General features: G+C 36.6%; 1 protein-coding gene across 1 annotated transcript; it reads left to right on the top strand.

Annotated features, from left to right (window-relative positions):
* Positions 1–6,824: 6,824 nt before the first annotated feature.
* Positions 6,825–16,613, top strand: LOC150091277 (protein ZBED8L-like). The gene is made up of 2 exons (XM_090389921.1): positions 6,825–7,292; positions 16,575–16,613. The coding sequence occupies exons 1-2, from the start codon at positions 6,825–6,827 to the stop codon at positions 16,611–16,613; spliced, it is 507 nt and encodes a 168-aa protein (XP_090246047.1).
* The last annotated feature ends 2,255 nt before the right edge of the window (positions 16,614–18,868 follow it).

Genomic DNA, 18,868 nt, shown 5'->3' with positions numbered 1-18,868 from the left:
GTTTTGCACCTGGTCACAAACTGTAGCTCTGACAAAGGGATCTACCTGAATACTAAAATTTTTAAATGGCTGGGTAAATAAATGCTGATGGCATCCTTACTATTTTTCGGTGATAACACACAGCAGGACGACATAAATTTAAACTGAAAAGGGATGGTTGCAGGCTAGATGTGGGGAAATTTGTGTTCAGAGTGAAGGTCACTGATTATATAAACTCCCACCCAATGTTTTGCAAGTAGGTATTTTGAATAAATTTAAAGAAATATGCAATAAATTATTAGAAGGGACGGGCAAATTGGGTATTGCATATGGGCAGCAATAATCTTGAATATCAATTGGGTGGTACTACACTTAAGGTGGTAAAGAACGAAAAGTGCACTGGGGTAACAGTACAGTGTGATGTGAAGTCCTCTGAACAGTGCAAATAAGCTTTTAGGGCAATTCACAGGTTCTGTCAATGATGTGCATGAATTCTGCCACCAAGGAACAGGTAATTAACCCACTGTATAAAGCAATGGTTAAGCTACATTTTAAGTACTGCATAAGTCTGGGAGCCTAATTTTAAGAAGGATGAGTAACTGTTGGATGATGAACAAGATTCTTCAAGGGCACAAAAGGGTACTTTCATGATGAAAGACCTACAAATTGGTGCATCTGTAAACTAGGCACAGAAAGGGCACAACTCGTACTCTTTCTTGAACAACACAAGGAAAAATTAATCTGGATTTAAAAATGTTGGCTGCAGGATAAATGTGCAAAAATTTTCTTTCAGGCAGAGAGTAAATGACTGCTGGAATAAGTTACTCTGATGTTGTGGAAGTGGATAATCCAAATAAATTTAATGAAGGATTACACAAGCTATTAGAAGGGACAAGCAGATGAGGTGGTTAGTTTTTTTTGTTTTCACCCCTCTTTTGACTTATGCTGTACAAACTTACTTCATTGCATCATTTACACAGGTATTTCCCGACTTTACAAGTTAATTCGTTCCTAGCACATGCTAGTAAAGCAGAAATTTATTTCCCATAGACAATGTTCAAAACAGGGGCTACATTCACAACAATGAAATCTGACCACAGTAATGTGAAATAAGAGTCAACAAAACAATAGTTTATGCATAAACAATGATTTATTTATCCAAAGAAACGAAAACATACTTTAAAATCAAGAAAATTATAATAATAAAGAAATTATTTATGTCATACAAATGTTAAAGAATGTTTATTCTTCATCATCATCGACTAAATGCACGCTCAATGGTTCATTACTCATTGTTGGTTTGGCACTCGTTGTCGGAAGCACAAGGAGTCGTTGTTGTTGTCTTCTTCAGAAATGAATCAAGTGTCGTCTGTTTCCAAAACAATCTTCTCTTTTCTTTATAAATTTCAAGACAGCATGCATAAGCATTTTTTTAAATCTGTAGCAACTTTTCTAGTGCGCTCAAAATTTGAATCTTGTGATTTGAAAAATCTCTATTGCTTTTGCTGTGTTGAAAAGCTTCATCAAGCCCCTTGAGAGTGAAGGAATGGTTTAACAGGAGTTTCAGCTGTTATATCTTTTTTTTTTTTTTTTTTTTGTTAGTTATTGCCGCATAGGCTTCTGTGGCCTCAATGCACCTCCCAAAGTTTTTGCATTTTACTGTGATCCAAGCCCGAAGTGGGATTCAAACCGCTGTTTGAATCCCACTTCGACCTGTGGGTTGCCGGATAAACACTTTACCCACCTGGCTAGCCCGGTCGGCCTGTTATATCTTCTTCCTCAGCTTCTTCACATTTTACCATTTCAAGGTCTTCATTTTTGAACCCTCTATTGTGTGCTTGAAGCAGACCAGTGACGTCAGTTGTAGAAATGTTAAGCTGCAATTGGTTAGCAATATTAATGACCACTTCCGTTTCATTTTGTACAATCTCTACTGCTTCTTGAAATCCTTCAAAATTATCAATAAGCTGAGGAAGAGTTTATTTAAAACACCTTTCAAATTTATCCCCCTTAATAAGCTGGATAAATTTGAAATAAGACAAGAGAACAAAAATGAAGAGCAACACAACCACTCTGTTATGTCAGCATGGTAACTGCTTTATATTATGTGAATCAATGAGACACTCTCGTCTGCCTGAACAAACTCCTGCAGTGTAATACATAATTAGCTATGCACATGGTTTGAAATACTGTATTTATGAATGTTTAGCATTGATATATTGCAATTAATGTCCATTTTTCCATTTTGTTGATACTTGATACTTGAAAAAATTACTCGTAAACCCAGGAACTCAAAGCAAAAACTCAAAGCAGGAACTGCCTGCAGTTTTTTTTTTTCTGGCTGATATTTTATAACCTTTGCTTCTTTGCATCATTTTGTCATTACTAATTAGCATTAGCATTAGTAGGAGGCATACGATGCAAGAAAGCAGGCTCATTCAGTTTGTCAGCTACCTGAGCAGAATCATCAACAATTGAGCAATTGATATCAAGTGAACCAATCTGATCCATCCCCTTCCTTCTAGAGTTTACAAAAGTAAAGAAGTCTTTACTGTTTTTTTTTTTTTTTTTTGCATCTTTTGCCAAAGATTTCTCGTAATCTGCCTTTGCCTGCCTAACCTCATTTGTGACTTGATTACAGACTATCTTGTACCTACCATAGGCATCTATCTCCTGATAATTTATATGCATCCAATGCATTTTTATTCTCTGCCACAAGTCTCATTAGTTCATCTGACATCCATTTAAGGGCCTAAACCTTGAACAGTATTTCTTAGTTGGTATGTAAAACCTAGTAGCTTCCAAGATTACTTCCGTTAATGCTTCCCATTTAGAACTTGCTGTTGGTAGCATCATCAGCTGGTACCACTGTATACAATTTAAAAACTGTCTGAGACCAGTGTAGTCACCTTTACAAAAGCAAAAACCCTTTCCTTTACCCCTGATGGTAGTAATATCTTTGAGTAAATCCAACATCAGTATACTGTGATCACTGCCACCTAGTGGTTCCTTTATCTCCAGATTCTTAATGCATGAATAATCACTGCTGATAATCAGATCAACAGTATTACCCCTCTGGTTGCCTCTCTAACATGCTGCTGTAGAAAACAATCATCCAATAAATCCACAAAAGTCTTGCTAGTGTGTGAGTGACTAACCCACAAGTTCCAGTCTATATCTGGGAAGTTAAAATCCCACATTACAAGATAATCCGATTTACTGCCCCGCTATTTCTCTGTACAAATGTTCATTGTACTTAGAGTCATTAGGCTTATAACACACTCCTACTGTCATTTTCCCTTTCCAGTGTTTAAGTCACACCAAACTGATTCAACATTGCACTGTCCATCTATGTCAACTGGATGCATTTCCTTAACCTGCTTTTCTTAACAGCATGAACTCTCCTCACTTTTTATACTGTCTATCCTTTCTGTACACATTGTACTCCCCAAATTCTAATTCTGAATTCCTTATCTCTGTGTGACACTATGTCTCTGATATCCCAACAATATCTGCCTTTGATGTCTTCACTGGCACCTCAAATTCATCAAATTTGTTTACTATACTCCTAGCAGTGGTGATCATACAAGTATACATATACCTATTCTTACTCTTAGCTACCCTAACACAATCCATGTATTTACTTGTTCCATCATGACTCTCAGCAATTCCCAGCACCTCGCTTTACAGACTGTTGCTCACTCCAATAGAGGCAGTGCAAGAATCACTTTCACCTCTGCCTGTCGTTACTGTTAATCTATTGCGAATCCCCCTGGGCTAGTAGTTCCCAGACCCACCTAACACTACCTCGATAGCATCAACAAATATGTTTGCACCCTTTCTATTTAAGTGTATCCCATCCCATCTCTGTAGAAACAATCTATTAACAATGTAATAAGTATCATACACGATTAGTCAGGAGACGAGCAGATTGGTGTTTCCTATTACTATAAAAATTATGTATAATTTTACCTATATTACCATAAAGGCCATGCGAAAAACGTTACATATTGTTTTGAGATGTTCAAATGTTCTGGCATAATACAAATGCAAATAATTATCAGTACTACAAAAAGACATAATATATATGATACTTGTTTTCATAATTAAAACTAAACGTTTTCATATTTAAAATCACAGCTTGCAACAATCACAATTGAAAAGAAAATGCATTTCCCGCAAGTTTTGACCACATGCGCCATCATACGGATAAAGTTGCATACTCCCGCACTACACAATTCGATGTTTATGAAATGGATTGAGGTACAAGATGAAGTCCGCGTGGACAGCACACTAGTTATAATCACCGTCCTTCCCCACACATCGGTTGGAAACGGTTTCCGTTCAAATAGCGTCGATTAAGCAAGGAAAACGTTTATGGGCGCTTTTTTTTTTCTTTTCACTCTGTAGCTTAGCAGTCAATCGCAAACGTGGATAGAAAGGTTCACCTTCCCTGGAGACTTAGTCTGCGCGGATAGCACACTGGTATCGTCACCATCCCCCACACACCGGGTGGGAAAGCCCCGGGTTGGAATCCCATCGATGACGCGAGGAACTTTAATGGTGATTTTTTTACTCCGTGGCTGAGTTAGTCGGTCTCGGGTAGATAGCAAGGTGTTTTTTTCCTCCATCAAAACAGGCAAATCGACCAGAGGACAGATGCAATTTACAGACAATATACATGGCTAATCAATTACAGGTGACCCTGATATTCTAATTTGTCCCCTCCACAGGAAACTTGGGTGTTTTCCAGCAAAGAAGGCCAATTGGCCAGAAGAAAACAACGCCGTAATTTAACTCAAGCCCTCAAGGGTAGTACGATTGATATAAAAAGCTTCCTCCCGACACCGGATTGAAAAGACTGAATTCCAAACTTGTCAATGACACGCGGAACTTTTATGAGTATCTTTCACAATGTGGCTAAGTTAGTCAATATCAGGCGAAGTAGCATGGAAACTCGAGTTTTTCGTCTAGCAAAATAGCAAATAGACCACAAAACACACGAAATTTACAGACATTATGTACCAGTGTTTCTCAACCGGTGAGAAGCGTCCCACTTGCGACTTAAGCTTTTAACGTGGGACTCGAGCCCCTAATTTTCCAAATGGTTAATATCTTTTTAAAATGCTTTTATCGCAGTTGCAAGGTGGAAGATAGAAGCCTTTGAGCATTATAATCAGTGGCGGATTAAGGATAGTTGGGGCCCTAGGCAAATTATATTTGGAGACCCCCCCCCAAAAAATAATAATAATAAAAAAAGAATAAAAAATAAATAAAAGTTAGGTGGCAAATAAATGAAATTTTGTACTTTTGAATTTCTTGCTTAAATTTTCGCTTAAATTAATCAAGATTTTATGATGTTTACTGAAAACGATCTATTTTAGAACACTATAGGAAAATGTCTTGGCTTGGGACCCCCCAAAGCCTGGGGCCCCTAGGCACGTGCCTCATTGCCTTAATGGGTAATCCGCCACTGATTATAATTGCAAATTTAGTTCATTAAAAAGTGAAAAAATAACTGCCAAATATGCCCTTTTTGAAACTCAATTTGTGTTATTGAACACTGTGCAGTGCAAACATGCTGTTAGAACAACACGTCTGCACTGCTCAGGGTTAAATGGGGGTTTTGTCAATGATATACAGAAACTTTGCTAGCAGGGATAAGGAGGTGATTATCCCTTTGCACAAGGCCATGGTCAGGGCGCATCTTAAAGGTTGTGTACAGGTCTGGAGGCCACTTTAAGAAAGATGAATATCTGTTGGACAGCTGTAGCGAAGGGCAACCAGTTGGTGCCATGATAGAAACCAGCCACTCGCCGTTGAGCATGGGTTAGCTGCTGCTTGCACTTTCTAAAATCTAAAGAGCGTCAGTAGGTCGTCATCAGTCCGTGCTAAATCCGTACCCATGGATAAAAACGTAAATATTCAGAAGAATATCTAAAATTTGCTTTACCACCTTGATCAGCAATTGCATAGAGAAGCCACAATGCGCTTTGTGCAATGTCGTTCTCAGTGATGAATCTATGAAACCTTCAAAACTGAAACGTTAGAGACAAAGCATTCAGAATATACTAAAAAAAGATTTGGAGTTCGTTCGACGCCATGAAACTGGTCTCAGACGTCAGAGACTTGATCCTACAGGAAGTTTTCAGCAACAGAGCACAGTAGCAGTGCAAGCATCATATGAAGTCGCATTGAAAATTTCCAAACAAAAAATTCCTTACTCTATTGGAGAAACGGTCATCAAACCCTGCATGTTGAAAATGGTGAAGTTAATTCTTGGGGAAGCCATCGAGATAAAGATGCGACAAATATCTCTGTCCAATTACACTATTCAGAGGCGCATTTCAGATATGTCTGTAGACATGAAAGAGCAGGTTTTGAATGAAATCGAAGTTTCTCCATTGTTTTCTTTTCAAGTTGATAAATCAACAGACGTAAGTTAATGTTCTCAGTTGCTTGTCTTCGTGAAATATATTCATTCAGATGACATCAAAGAAGAGTTCCTGTTTTGTAGTGGACTTGAAACTACTACAAAAGGTGAAGATATTATGGAGAAGATAAATACTTTTTTTGAAACTGAAGGACGTGGAAAAACGTCTGTGGAGTTTGTACAGACGGAGCACCAGCTATGCTAGGGTCAAAGTCGAGCTTTCAGACAAAAGTGAAAGAACTTGCTGCCCAAGCAAAGGGCATTCACTGCATGATTCACCGATATGCTCTTGCCAGTAAGACTCTTCCAGCTACTCTGCAAAAGGTACTTGATTATCTGATCAAAATTGTGAATTACATCAAAAATCTGGAGACACATCAACACCTGTCTATCTAAAGAACTCTGTAAAGATATGAATTCTGATCACGAGGTTCTTCTTTTCTACACTGCTGTACGTTGGTTGTCGAAAGGAAATGTTGTCAATCGTGTCTTTCAATTGAAAGATGAAATCAAGTTTTTCCTGGAAATGCAAGGGAAACATGACCCTGTGGCTTACTTTAATGATGAAGCTTGGAAGAAAAGAGTTGCTTACTTAGCAGACATTTTAGACCAGCTAGGCAAGTTGAACCTGAAACTTCAGGGAAAAGAATTACACATTATCCAAATTCAAGACAATCTTCTAGCATTTGTATCCAAGCTGCAAAACTGGCGTCGGCAAGTAAATCTTAGAAACATTGCCACGTTTGAAAAACTCTGCAGTGTGGTAGAGGAATCTGAAGGTGAACTGGATGAAAATCTGAAGGAGGAGATTACTGGGCACCTTGAATCCTTTGAAAAGGAATTTCAGCGGTACTTCGCTGAGCTTACAGAAGCTGCACTGGTACGAAACCCATTCTCTGCTTCCCTGAATGTAGCCAGCATTCCCGATAAAGTACAGGATGAATTCTTGGATCTAAGAAAAGATTCCTGGGCACGTAATTTGTTTTATGAAAATTGCTGACTCGGTTATGGTGGGCTATAAGTCACATCGGTTCTGATATCAATCATATTCAAATGTCGCCATGCTTGCCTTTCGAGTTTTACTTCCATTTGCCTCTCCATCTGAGAATCCACTCTCTCTGCGGGAGTGGATTCTCAATGCTTCTTCATATCAAAACAAAGGCTAGAAACAGACTGTATGTTGAGGATGACATGAAGTTGGCTTTAACAAACACTCAGCTGCGAATTTTGAAGCTGTTTGTCCAGATGTAAGTACAACCATCACATTAAATATTAGGTTAGAATTATATTCTGAAATATCTATTTTTAATGTGTTTTCTTTACCCTACTCAAAATGCCTTTTTATGCAAATGTGGCGGAGGTCGCCAGTTAGTTTAATATTATAAAACGGGGTCGCGACTCGAAAAAGGTTGGGAAACACTGATCTAACAGGACGATTGTCCATTTAGATAATCAACAGTGTTGTTCCACAACAATAGGCTTCCATCTTTGTGGAAGTGGATGGTTTCAATAAATTCAAGGAAAAAACTAAAATTGTTGAAGAGTATGGATGGGAGAAGTGTGTAGTGTGTTTTTTTTTTTTTTTTTTTTTTTTTTGTTGAATCTATAAAAGCTTGATTTCTTCCGTCAATTTCCTCCACCATCACCACTGCAACATTGTTTGGTGCTGAAGCTGAAAAATAAATAGATGAAATACATCTATCTGGTGATACTATTCTAAGAAATAATCAAAATGTCATCTAACATGGAGGAACAAGTATCTACAAGGCTAAAAAATCAGGATTTCTCGTTGCAAGTTGACCGGTCTACTGATATTATGACAAAACACAACTAATAAACCTTTGTTCGTTTTATTCATTTAACTGAAATTATAACTCTATTCTTATGCTGCAAGGAGCTTAAAGAACACACTAGAGGTAACGAAATTTTTGATACGTTGGCTACTTAGAAAAATTAGAACTTTAGAACTTTCATAGACATCATTCTTCTCTTTCTTGCTTTCTTGGTGATTTCTCTCTCTCTCTCTCAGGTTAACGTGGGAATTTTTTTTTTTTTTTTTTTTTTTTTTGGCTGGTGCAGCATAAGCTTCAGGCTTCCTTGCACCATATGGCTAATAATGATAATAATTATGGGAGGGTTTCTGTACCGATGGTGCTCCATCGGGGTACAACAGAGGTTTCATTTCATTTATAGAGAAAGAAAACCCAAATGGAATGTTTACTTTCTGCTTTCTGCACAGAGAGGCCCTTGTTAGAAGAACACTAAGCAATGAGTTAAATCAGTATTATATCAGGCTGTATTAATGAGGAATTACATTAAATCAAGACCACTAAAAACCATCTCTTTAATCAGCTTTTGTAGTGCCACGAATGTTTAATTTTACATACAGAAGTAAGATTAAGGAAAAAGGAAAGTTAAGGAAAAAGGTATTGTTTTGCATCTATGATGAAAATACAAAATTTAAGTTTTCTTACAATGAGGAGAAAAGAACAATTTTTTTTTTTTTTTTTTTTTTTTGTCAGTTGTTGGCGCATCGGCTTCTGTGGCCATAATGCACCTCCCAAGGTTTTTGCAGTACTCTGATCCAAGCCCGAAGCGGGATTCGAACCCGCGACCTGTGGGTTGCCAGGCAGGCACTTTACCCACCTGGCTAGCCCGGTCGGCAAAAGAACAATTATTTATACCTAAAATTGTATTATTGATGCTTTCGCACTATACTTATACATAGTTATACCCAAAACCAATAAAAAGGGTATCTCTGGTCTCGTAATTGAAAAGCAACCTTGAAAAATACACTGCCCTACCATTGATATCAGGACATCTGCCTTTAGGAAAAAAAAAATTGTGTTATATTAATATTTTGTGCTGAAACCTTTTGCTTTTATGACATCCATCTTCGCGGCACACTCTTAACGAGCTTTTTATAAATGTCAGGTGATATGTTCCTCCAATCGGCCTTTAACGCAGCCATCAGTTCCGCCTTGTTCTTTGGGCGATCTCGACGTGTACGTACCCAACGATCCAATATATCCCAAAGATGCTCGATAGGGTTCAGATTAGCACTCTGGACTGACCAATCCAACTTTCTACACCCATGTCCTCAAACCACTCTGTTACGACCCAGCAGTATGGCATGGCACATTGTCTTGCTGATACAGGTATGGGCCTTCCCGGAAGTATTTCCATAATGTTGTAAATGCATAATTGTCACCCAAAGGGCTGAACATCTGGTGAGTATGGGCTTGGCACACCCAGGGTCCTTAGCTGGATATCGTCATTCTTCTCTTTCTTGGCGATTCCTATCTACTTCTCTCTCTCTCTCTCTCTCTCTCTCTCTCTCTCTCTCTCTCTCTCTCTCTCTCGGAAATTCTTTTTGGCTGGTGCAGCATAAGCCTCAGGTTTCCTTGCACCGTATGGCTAATAATAATAATTGCACAGAATTCATGGTTTTGTCGATAATGACTAATGGGCCCAAGCCAAACCATGAAAGGAACCCCAGACCATGACGCTGCCTTCACCTAACTTCATTGTTGGAAGGATACAATCAGGAAGGAACTGTTCTCCTGTCATCCGCCACACCCAGGAACGGCCATCAGACTGGTAGAGTATGAATATCGACTCGTCCGTCCATAGAACTGTTTCGCACTGCTCTTCAGTCCAGAATTCGTGCTCCTTACAACATGTTAATCGTCATCTAGCATTTGTTGATGTGATCAATTCTGTTGAACGTGTCATCTTGCATGCCCACTTTTGCAATTTTCTGTAGGAAGCCCAGTGTGCATATTTATAGCAGGTTCTGTGACGTTTCGCATGCATAGGACCTGTTTTCCCATCTATAGAGGGGTGTCCGAATATTAATGGTAAGGCAGTGTATTTGCCATTGATAAATATAGCAAGATTTAATTGGATACAAAATCCTTTTATGTACATCTCATCTGGCTTAGCGTTCACAGTGATTGAAAAAGAACAATTAGCATCAATTTCAAGATCGAAGTCTTAAAAAGAAACATACTGAATCCCCCCTAAGATGCATTCTGGATTTTAATCAAAGATGAGTATCTTGATATTTCAAATTTCCTTCAATTTTATTTCCATTTCTTATTGTTGTGATTCTCGGCATTAACAAACATTGAATCCAATAAAAGAGTAAAACTGACGTGTGTTGAAGACGACTTGAGGACACCTTTATCTGAAATACGCCCTAACATACAGGAAATAATTCTTAAGACTAAATGCAGCTGGGCATAATATTTTTAAGAGTATATTTATCTATAAAATATCGGTGAAAACACCACAGACAACTCTTAAATGGAAACTACGATAGTAGTGTAAAATGGCATCAATTTCAACTGTATCTCATAATGTGCTCATCCTTCCCAACGAGATGACAACCCAGTTGTGATGATAATCCCACAATATGAGATACAGTTGATATGATGCCCTTTTACACTACTATCGTAGTTTCCATTTAAGAGTTGTCTATGGTGTTTTTACACCGATATTATATAGTAAATAATTCTATACTATCAAGCTCGGGCATGCCATTAAAACGTTTCAGCGAAATTTTCCAAATTGTATATTTCGCAACTATATAAAAAAAATTCTTTGACTTGGGCTTTATTAAAATATGTCGGTTCTTCTCTGATTGAATATATAGTATTTTTTGTCATAACCACCATATAATTATTTTTAATAAAGCGTGCCGCAAAATTCACATTTTTTGCGGCACACTTTATTAAAATTGAGTCTATGCCCAGAAAGGTTGAGAACCACTGTGACAGAACAATACTAATGCGGTGAAGCGTTTCATGGTACCTTTGTTATCATGATTCCATTGGCCAGCAATGTGGATAAATAGTTTTTTTTAACATCGCAATAATATGCAGGTCTCGAAATGTAAAATTTTACCAAACATTATGTTATCGGGACAATACATACAGAAGGAAGTTAACGCATGTACATGACTTTTCAATGAATCTAAATGGTTCCAGCGTCCACTCTGAACAGTCACACCTTTGTCCTAAGAGATATGAGCACCAGGAAGAAAATGTGACTAGTCAAATCACTGTGCCAAATATGATTTTGCGAAATGCTCCCTCCTACGTACACTAGCCTAACAAAAGTCATGGACACTGCCACAATGAACTCATGATAAGCACAGTATACTCTCCGCATACGTAACATTCACAGAGTATACCTTCTGCTAATTTTACGACTATAGCACTGCTGAAGCCTTATTGCTATAGTTGTTTTGGTGCTTAACACACACACACACCTAAACTAAATAGAAATATGTTTTAGATGTTCCTGCCTTGCTCTACAAGGAAAAATGAGGTTGACACGATGTTTTCATAATATACCCTATTACTCCATCAGAAGGTGATCGTTTCCGATTCGATATCTTCCGCTAGTTTTCCATCACTACTGAAATCTATATTAGTTTCGAATGTGGAATAATTACTCGAGGGGAAAAGTCGGATCAACGCTAAACTTTTAGCGTATGTTTCGTTACTATCTTGAAAATTTTAAGGACTATTTGCCGTTCCATATCCCCCACCCACCAGTAAAAACATTGCTATCAATTTGTAACATCAGTTCTCACTCTTTTGAAGCTTTCAAGACATTAGAACATTCTTCTGGAGCCATGTTACAAATTTGAGGTCGACAGATGACTACGTACGCCGCCGCAATTCCCCACCAACTTCCCCCAAAAAAGAGCTGCTGCAGAAATCCCACCTCACATCTACCAGTTGGGTGGTGAAGTTTTGGTAAATACTTCCTGAGTACAATATACTGTAGTTTTTTAAACTCCAGAGCATGTTATTCGATAATCGAACTAGCCCTCACAGCATACACTATTAATTTGTTTTATGCTGATTTCAAATATGAGAGATAAAATTTCCAGCATCCACAGTTTAATAAATTTCTGTCTTTCTTTTTCATAAACATGCAGAATTAAACTGAATATTACTATTCAAATAAACATTGTGTAAATGTTTGAAAGATAACAGATTTCTTCCTTCACTTATTATTTTTTACATACTTGAAGAAAGCCTGTTTCAAAGGAACTCATTATTGCTGGAACAGAAAGGAGCAAAAATTTTTTTCACTAATTTTTATTTTTTGTACAGTTAACACTGTATTGAAGTAATCATAAAAAGTCTCTTTTTTGTTATGTACAGTATAGTTATAAAATCTGTTCCCACTTTGAAAAGTTAATAAATCGAAAACTAAAGATCGTATCGAAAAAGTTTTTTTTTTTGCATTTTAATCGGTATATGTGGCTTTAACAATAAACAAATTAGCTCGAAATTTGTCCACCAGAAAGCTAAGTGATTTATATATAAATAAATAAATTCTTTATTGCTGATAAGTACAGAATATGTACTAGAGACAATAATACTCATCACGGCGACATGGCCAGAAGTTTTACATTATAATTAGATTAATTGGCAAAAAAAAAAATTTTTACCGTTACATGGAAATTATTAGTTACACAAAATTAAACATGTAAAAATGAAATAATAATAATGAAAATATGAGGACTGAACGTCATATGGAGGAAATTATCCCAGTTCCACAGATGTAATCCACTCGAGTAGCATGTGACGATACTTGTAGTCGGTAGCCAATTTCTGAAGGTCGACTCCAAGACGGAGCAGTGCCTGAATTTTGGGGAGTACCTGGGCAGGTAGGAACCGACTACACAGTTTCAGCCGGTTGTATTTGAGGGTTAGTGTGGGCTCTGACCTCAAGGATGGCGAAGGATTGTGCCACTGACAGAAATCCCAGCTGTTTGGGGCGTTTATCACTCCTGTGTACATTTTTACTGAAGTCATTAAACGCCTACTGTCAATTAACCTCGGGAGCCTGGGTACATTTAGCTGCTCAGCCATGTCAGTTGTTCTCCATTAAGCGGGTCGGCTATGCTTATTTGTGGCCCATTTCAGGGTCCAGTATTCACACGAGAACACGGGTTTTTGAAGTGAGGGCGACACAGATGCCCAAATCTCAGCAGCGTATAAAATAGCCGGATAAACAGTGGTTTTAAGATATCTGGTAGTGGTTGCGGCATCGTTGCAATGAAGTAAGTGTTGTTTCGCTCTCCAGCGTAGGGTGTTAAATCGTATCCGGAGGTATTCTGTGTGAACATTAAATTTCAGCTTCGGATCAAAATAGACACCGAGATCCTTATGGCAGATAACTACTGCGATGAGAGTACCTAAAACTAAAGGTTGAATTATTGTTGGTTAGTGTTTCAATGAGTAAATCATTATTGCAGATTTTGAAGGGTTAAGGTTTAATTCAAACATCTTCAAGTAAGTTGAAAGGGCGGTCAAATTCTCTGTGATGGAAGACGTAATTGTCATTGGGTTTGCAGACGGTGGGATTAATGCAAGAAACTTTATATTGTCGGCATATATTATAGCATCATCCCGAGGACTTATGAAAGGAATCAGAATGGCTGAGAAGAGAAGGCCAGACAGGACACCACCTTGTGGGACTCCTGCATTGATTTTTCTTATTCACTCTAATAAACAAATTAGCATTTTTGGGGGGGGGGGGGTTTGCTATGGCTCTGGATTGGAATATCTGTTTGTCAATAATGTCAAACCGTTCCAACGAGAATTCTTGACGCAACAGAGAATAATCAGTCGCCATATCCATATCTTAGAAAATTTTTGCATTTTAATGGAACAAGTTCCATTAAAATGCAAACTTTCATCAAAATTTTGCATTTTAATGGAACAAGCTCCATTAAAATGCAAAATTTTGATGAAAGTGTTTGATTAATTTACTCATCTCTGCTAATAAAAAGAATAAACACGGATATTTTTTTTTAATGTGTATAAAACGATGGACTTAATAGCACATGCTACAGGATCTGTACATAATAAACAACATACTATAAATATTAATTATACTTTACATTTTTTGTCACAAAAGTTATTCAAAAAATACTCCTTTCACCAACATATGGTTTCTAAAAATTTTGTGCATATTTCTCTTGTCCAATGATTGAATAGTTGGACTATGATCACTTGTAAGATGACCATCAAATAGCATATATGATTCATCAGTTTTACTATAAATAAAATAAGTAGTTGAGAGCGCATGAGCTAGCAACTGAGTGGGAGCCATTTTTCTAAAGTTGTCAAGTAACTTTTTTTTTTATTCCATAAAAATTATTAGATTTTGTTTGAAATTAGTAGTGTTGTGATTATTTGCGTTGATCTAATAAAGTAGGCAAAATTGTTTCTTAATGGGTCTTGGAAGTTACTAATAAACTAGAGTTGAGGTAAGATAGAATTACGCCATCTTTGTTCATGCCATCCATATAAGAACAACATAAACACTATTTCATATTCTTTTATGAAATTCCATAGGAGTATAATTAATATCAGAAGTGGTTTTGTTAAGCCAATAGATTATAAATTTACAACAATATGAACGTGAGTTTTACGTAACTCTAAACGCAATACAAGATATAATTTTATAGCGTAGTATAAATGCTGCTATCACATAACCCGGAATAGTGCAGCGTGATTATTATTATACCTGCATATCATTTAGTGCAAAGGTTCCCTAACTTTTATACCTTGAGGCGCCTTAAAATTTTTCTTAAATTTTACGCCCCAAGTTCCGAACAAGTACAATTAAACAGATTTGACCTAAAATTTAGCTATGAATACACATACTGTTATAAATTGATATATATACTTTAATACATTTAATCTCAAAGAAATAAAATGCGAATAATAGAAATAAACAAATAAAAAAAAAACGCTTCGTATCTGGATTACTGGGATGGTTTGTCCATATTTCGTTAGAAAAGTCACTCGTGAAAACAACAAGCCCCCCCACCAAAGTACCACTAGGAGGGGACATACTTGGGTAAACTCTGCTTTAGTGGCAGTGGAAATACCTTATAAGCATTATTCTCCCCACACAGAATAGAAAAGGCCCAGGTTTGAACTTTTTCAATGACCAAAGGAATTGTTACGGTTTTTTTTTTTTTTTTGGTTTTTCAAATTTTCTGAGATCTGTGTCATTCACATAACAGCAGATGTAGACGTATGAGCAGTACGAAAATATATGCGTTAAGTCGATTGCGGTGTGATCCTCCTGTGATCACTAAACATGGTTAATGATAATCTTAATTACACTAGTTTACAAATTTAAGTTTGTTCACTGGGGTTTGAATTTCAATAGGTCCTACTGCCGAAATATGTTGCTATAATTTCAAATATGACTTCGATTTTTTTTCTATCACATCCAGATACATCACAATTTAAGAAATAAAAAAGTATTGTTTTTTACAATAAAGTATATAACTTTATTGTATTTATTAATGACAAATTGATAGGATTACATTTTCATATATCAAAAAATATGTAAATACTAACAAGTATTAATCAAAATTCTGAAACTTTCATTAATCAGACCTTCGTCTCTTTGTTTGAAAAGAACGTTTAATCGTTTTTCTTTTATGTACAGTGCCAGGTTTCTCTCTTTTTAAACACTCTCAGTAGTCGGCCATCATGCTTGTATTCCACCTTCCCTGGTACCTTTGCTCCATTTCCTTTATGTCCTGATGGAATCTCTCCCCTTGTTCTTCGCTCATCTGTGCAAGATTTTCGGGGAAAAATCAAGATGGGCATGCAAAAAGTGAATTTGGATGCTCATATTGCAACCTAAATTGCGAAGCTTTTCGAGCATATTTTGAACAATTTTCTCATAATCCTGCGATTTATGATTTCCTAGAAAGTTTTCCATTACACTTTTAAAAGCAATCCAGGCTTCCCTTTCAACGTCAGTCATAGTAGTTTCAAACTGACCGTCTAAAACCAATTTTCTAATTTGGGGACCAATGAAGATACCCTCAAGTTTTGCGTCAGATAAACCGGGAAATTTACTGCAAAGGTACTTAAAGCAGTTGCCATCCTTATTCAATGCTTTAACAAATTGATTCATTATGCCTAACTTGATATGCAGTGGAGGTAAAAGTATTTTATCTGGCTTCACCAAACTTTCGTGCACAATATTTTTTGACCCTGGTGTAAGATTGTGCCTGTGAAACACCCATTAACCTGATCGCTAAGCTTCATCCGAAATGCGTATTTTCAATAACTTCTGTAATCTTTACTCTTCGCTGTTTCAGAATGGAGCTATCCACAAATGTCGTGAGGCTTCTTCGTGAAGTAACTTATTACCATATTGCACTATAAAACTCAAACTCACTGTAATAAACACATTTAGCTTGGATTGTTCTGTACGAACTAAAACAGTACAGAGAATGATGCTTCCCTGCCCTCTATTGTCCACTTTCATGATTTTTTTAGAATTGTATATTAGGAAGCTGAAGAGCAGTGTATACTGCTTTTGTAACTTACATACAATGTAATTGTTAATGAAAATTATATACACAATGTTTTAGCAATATTAGTTTACATAATTTTTATGAAATATGTATTATACACTTCCAGCCCGACAGTTAATTTTTACAATTCATTATCAGCACTACTTCTGCAAACACCTTGTCGGTAAGAGTCCGCTCACACCTGCTTCCGGTAAAATGCGTTAGTGCATAACACTTGATATAAAGTGCGAAACACACTTTATTTCTTTGATATAAAGTGTTTCACAGGGAAGAATTTCTGCAAACTGACCAATTGTGTCAGCTTGCTGCTCCAAGGTCCTTCAAGCTTTCTTGGTCCGGTAGGAGTGTGTGTGATCAAGTGGTAAATATTAAGAGCATCCAGTGATCTTGTTATCAGTTGCTCGAGCGTTGAAGTTTTTACTCTAAGGTGTAATTTTTAAGTTAGCATATAAGATGGTACTTGAGATGGTACAATATTTGAAAGAGATTCTGTTTAGCCATCTTACGAGCCAGTATTCCAAGGCCAACGAAAGGTTTTAAATTGGAACTTGGAGCTTAGGACCAAAGTTGGGATACATGAAGGAGAATTGGAATTATACATTTTTGAATAGATCCACAAATTCGATAGACCCACAAATCCACATTCGATAGATAACGAATGTATCTATCGATACATTGCCCTAAACCCTCGAATGATATTAAAGGATGCCCTACACCTGCAATGAAGTCAAAAGATGTGCTCTTTGCTGTGCATCACTGTGATATGCGTACTCACTAGGATATCGATTAGAATATTAGTGCGTATCCTTTATAATGAAGGAAAAGCACAATTTTTTTCTTTTTGGAATTTCAATCAGTGCAGAAATGAAGATATTATAGAAGGTAAATGAAATGTCTATTTTTCTGAATCGCAGAATCATTCATCAGACACACTACAAATCTATTATCAGTTGCTACTAACTCATTGGAGTGTCCATCGCATTCTAATCAAAATTCATTAACAATCCACTGCTACTGATGCTCCGAATTATTCTATTGCGTTAAGCTTAGTTAGTTTTACCATTGCCAATTCTTCAACGAAGAATTTAATTTGTTTCCCTTAAAACTTCATTATCTCCTTCCCAATGATTCCAATTTCTCTAACAGCAAAATAAATGCTTAGCCGATTCATATATATGTATCGGCTAAGCATATTGTATTGTAAAAACCACCATTAAATACCTACACTTTCTTTTCCTTCCTCATAAATTGCACAGTTCTGCATGCAAGTCATGTGGAAAAAAAACCTTAGAAATAAAAATCATTTTAAAAAAAAAAATTATCGATGTGATGGCCCTAACACTTGTTTGGTTACTTTTCATTTTTAATTTACTTTTATAATAAAATAAATAAATGATTACTAGAAAACAGATAAATTAAAAAGCAGTATTTAGTCATTTTTAATACAGGATTAATCCCGTATTAAAAATGACTAAATACTGCTTTTCTCAAGGGTTATCAAAGTTCTTTAAAAAGTGCGGTATCTCTCCCACATTAACCCTATATTTTAGAAAAGTATCTGCCTATTCAGATTTGTTATAAGCGTTACACATTGCAGTCATGCATCAATTACTTGTGTATCATGTTTTATGCTGTTTCTGACTTCGGTTTACTGACATTTATGATGTAGTCGAGAATTGTTCCAATTCTTTTCCAGCTGAGCAGGTTCCTGTGTACACGTAGAGATTTTATACTGAAACCTGTTTTGTGTTAAAATTTATACTGCAAATTCACGATTTAACAGTTGCTCTTCGAAACTGTTAAAAACTAAAATGAATTGAATGAGGTCATGTAATCAAGCGGTGATAAAATTTACGTATTTCTTTGTTAATCGATGTAATATCAGAAACCAGTTTAGCAGAAGAAACTGAAGCTCAAGAGACATGCTTAATTCTCTCTCTCTCTCTCTCTCTCTCTCTCTCTCTCTCTCTCTCTCTCTCTCTCTCTCTCTCTCTCTCTCTCTCTCTGTGTGTGTGTGTGTGTCATATAATATATTGCCTAGCCACCTATTAAGAACGCTTTATTAGGAAAACCGA

The sequence above is a fragment of the Mastigoproctus giganteus genome, chromosome 1 (genome assembly GCF_048544385.1).
Source record: "Mastigoproctus giganteus isolate SK-2022 chromosome 1, ASM4854438v1, whole genome shotgun sequence".
NCBI classification, from domain to species: domain Eukaryota; kingdom Metazoa; phylum Arthropoda; class Arachnida; order Uropygi; family Thelyphonidae; genus Mastigoproctus; species Mastigoproctus giganteus.
The sequence above is the reverse complement of the archived record's forward strand: the minus strand, read 5'-3'. Positions and strand labels throughout refer to the sequence as shown.

Excerpts from the sequence above, each read along its gene's own strand:
- LOC150091277 (XM_090389921.1), top strand. The coding sequence starts at position 6,825 with ATGAATTCTGATCACGAGGTTCTTCTTTTCTACACTGCTGTACGTTGG. Across the intron at positions 7,293-16,574 it reads AGCTTACAGAAGCTGCACTG|AATGGAGCTATCCACAAATG; the intron begins GTACGAAACCCA and ends TCGCTGTTTCAG.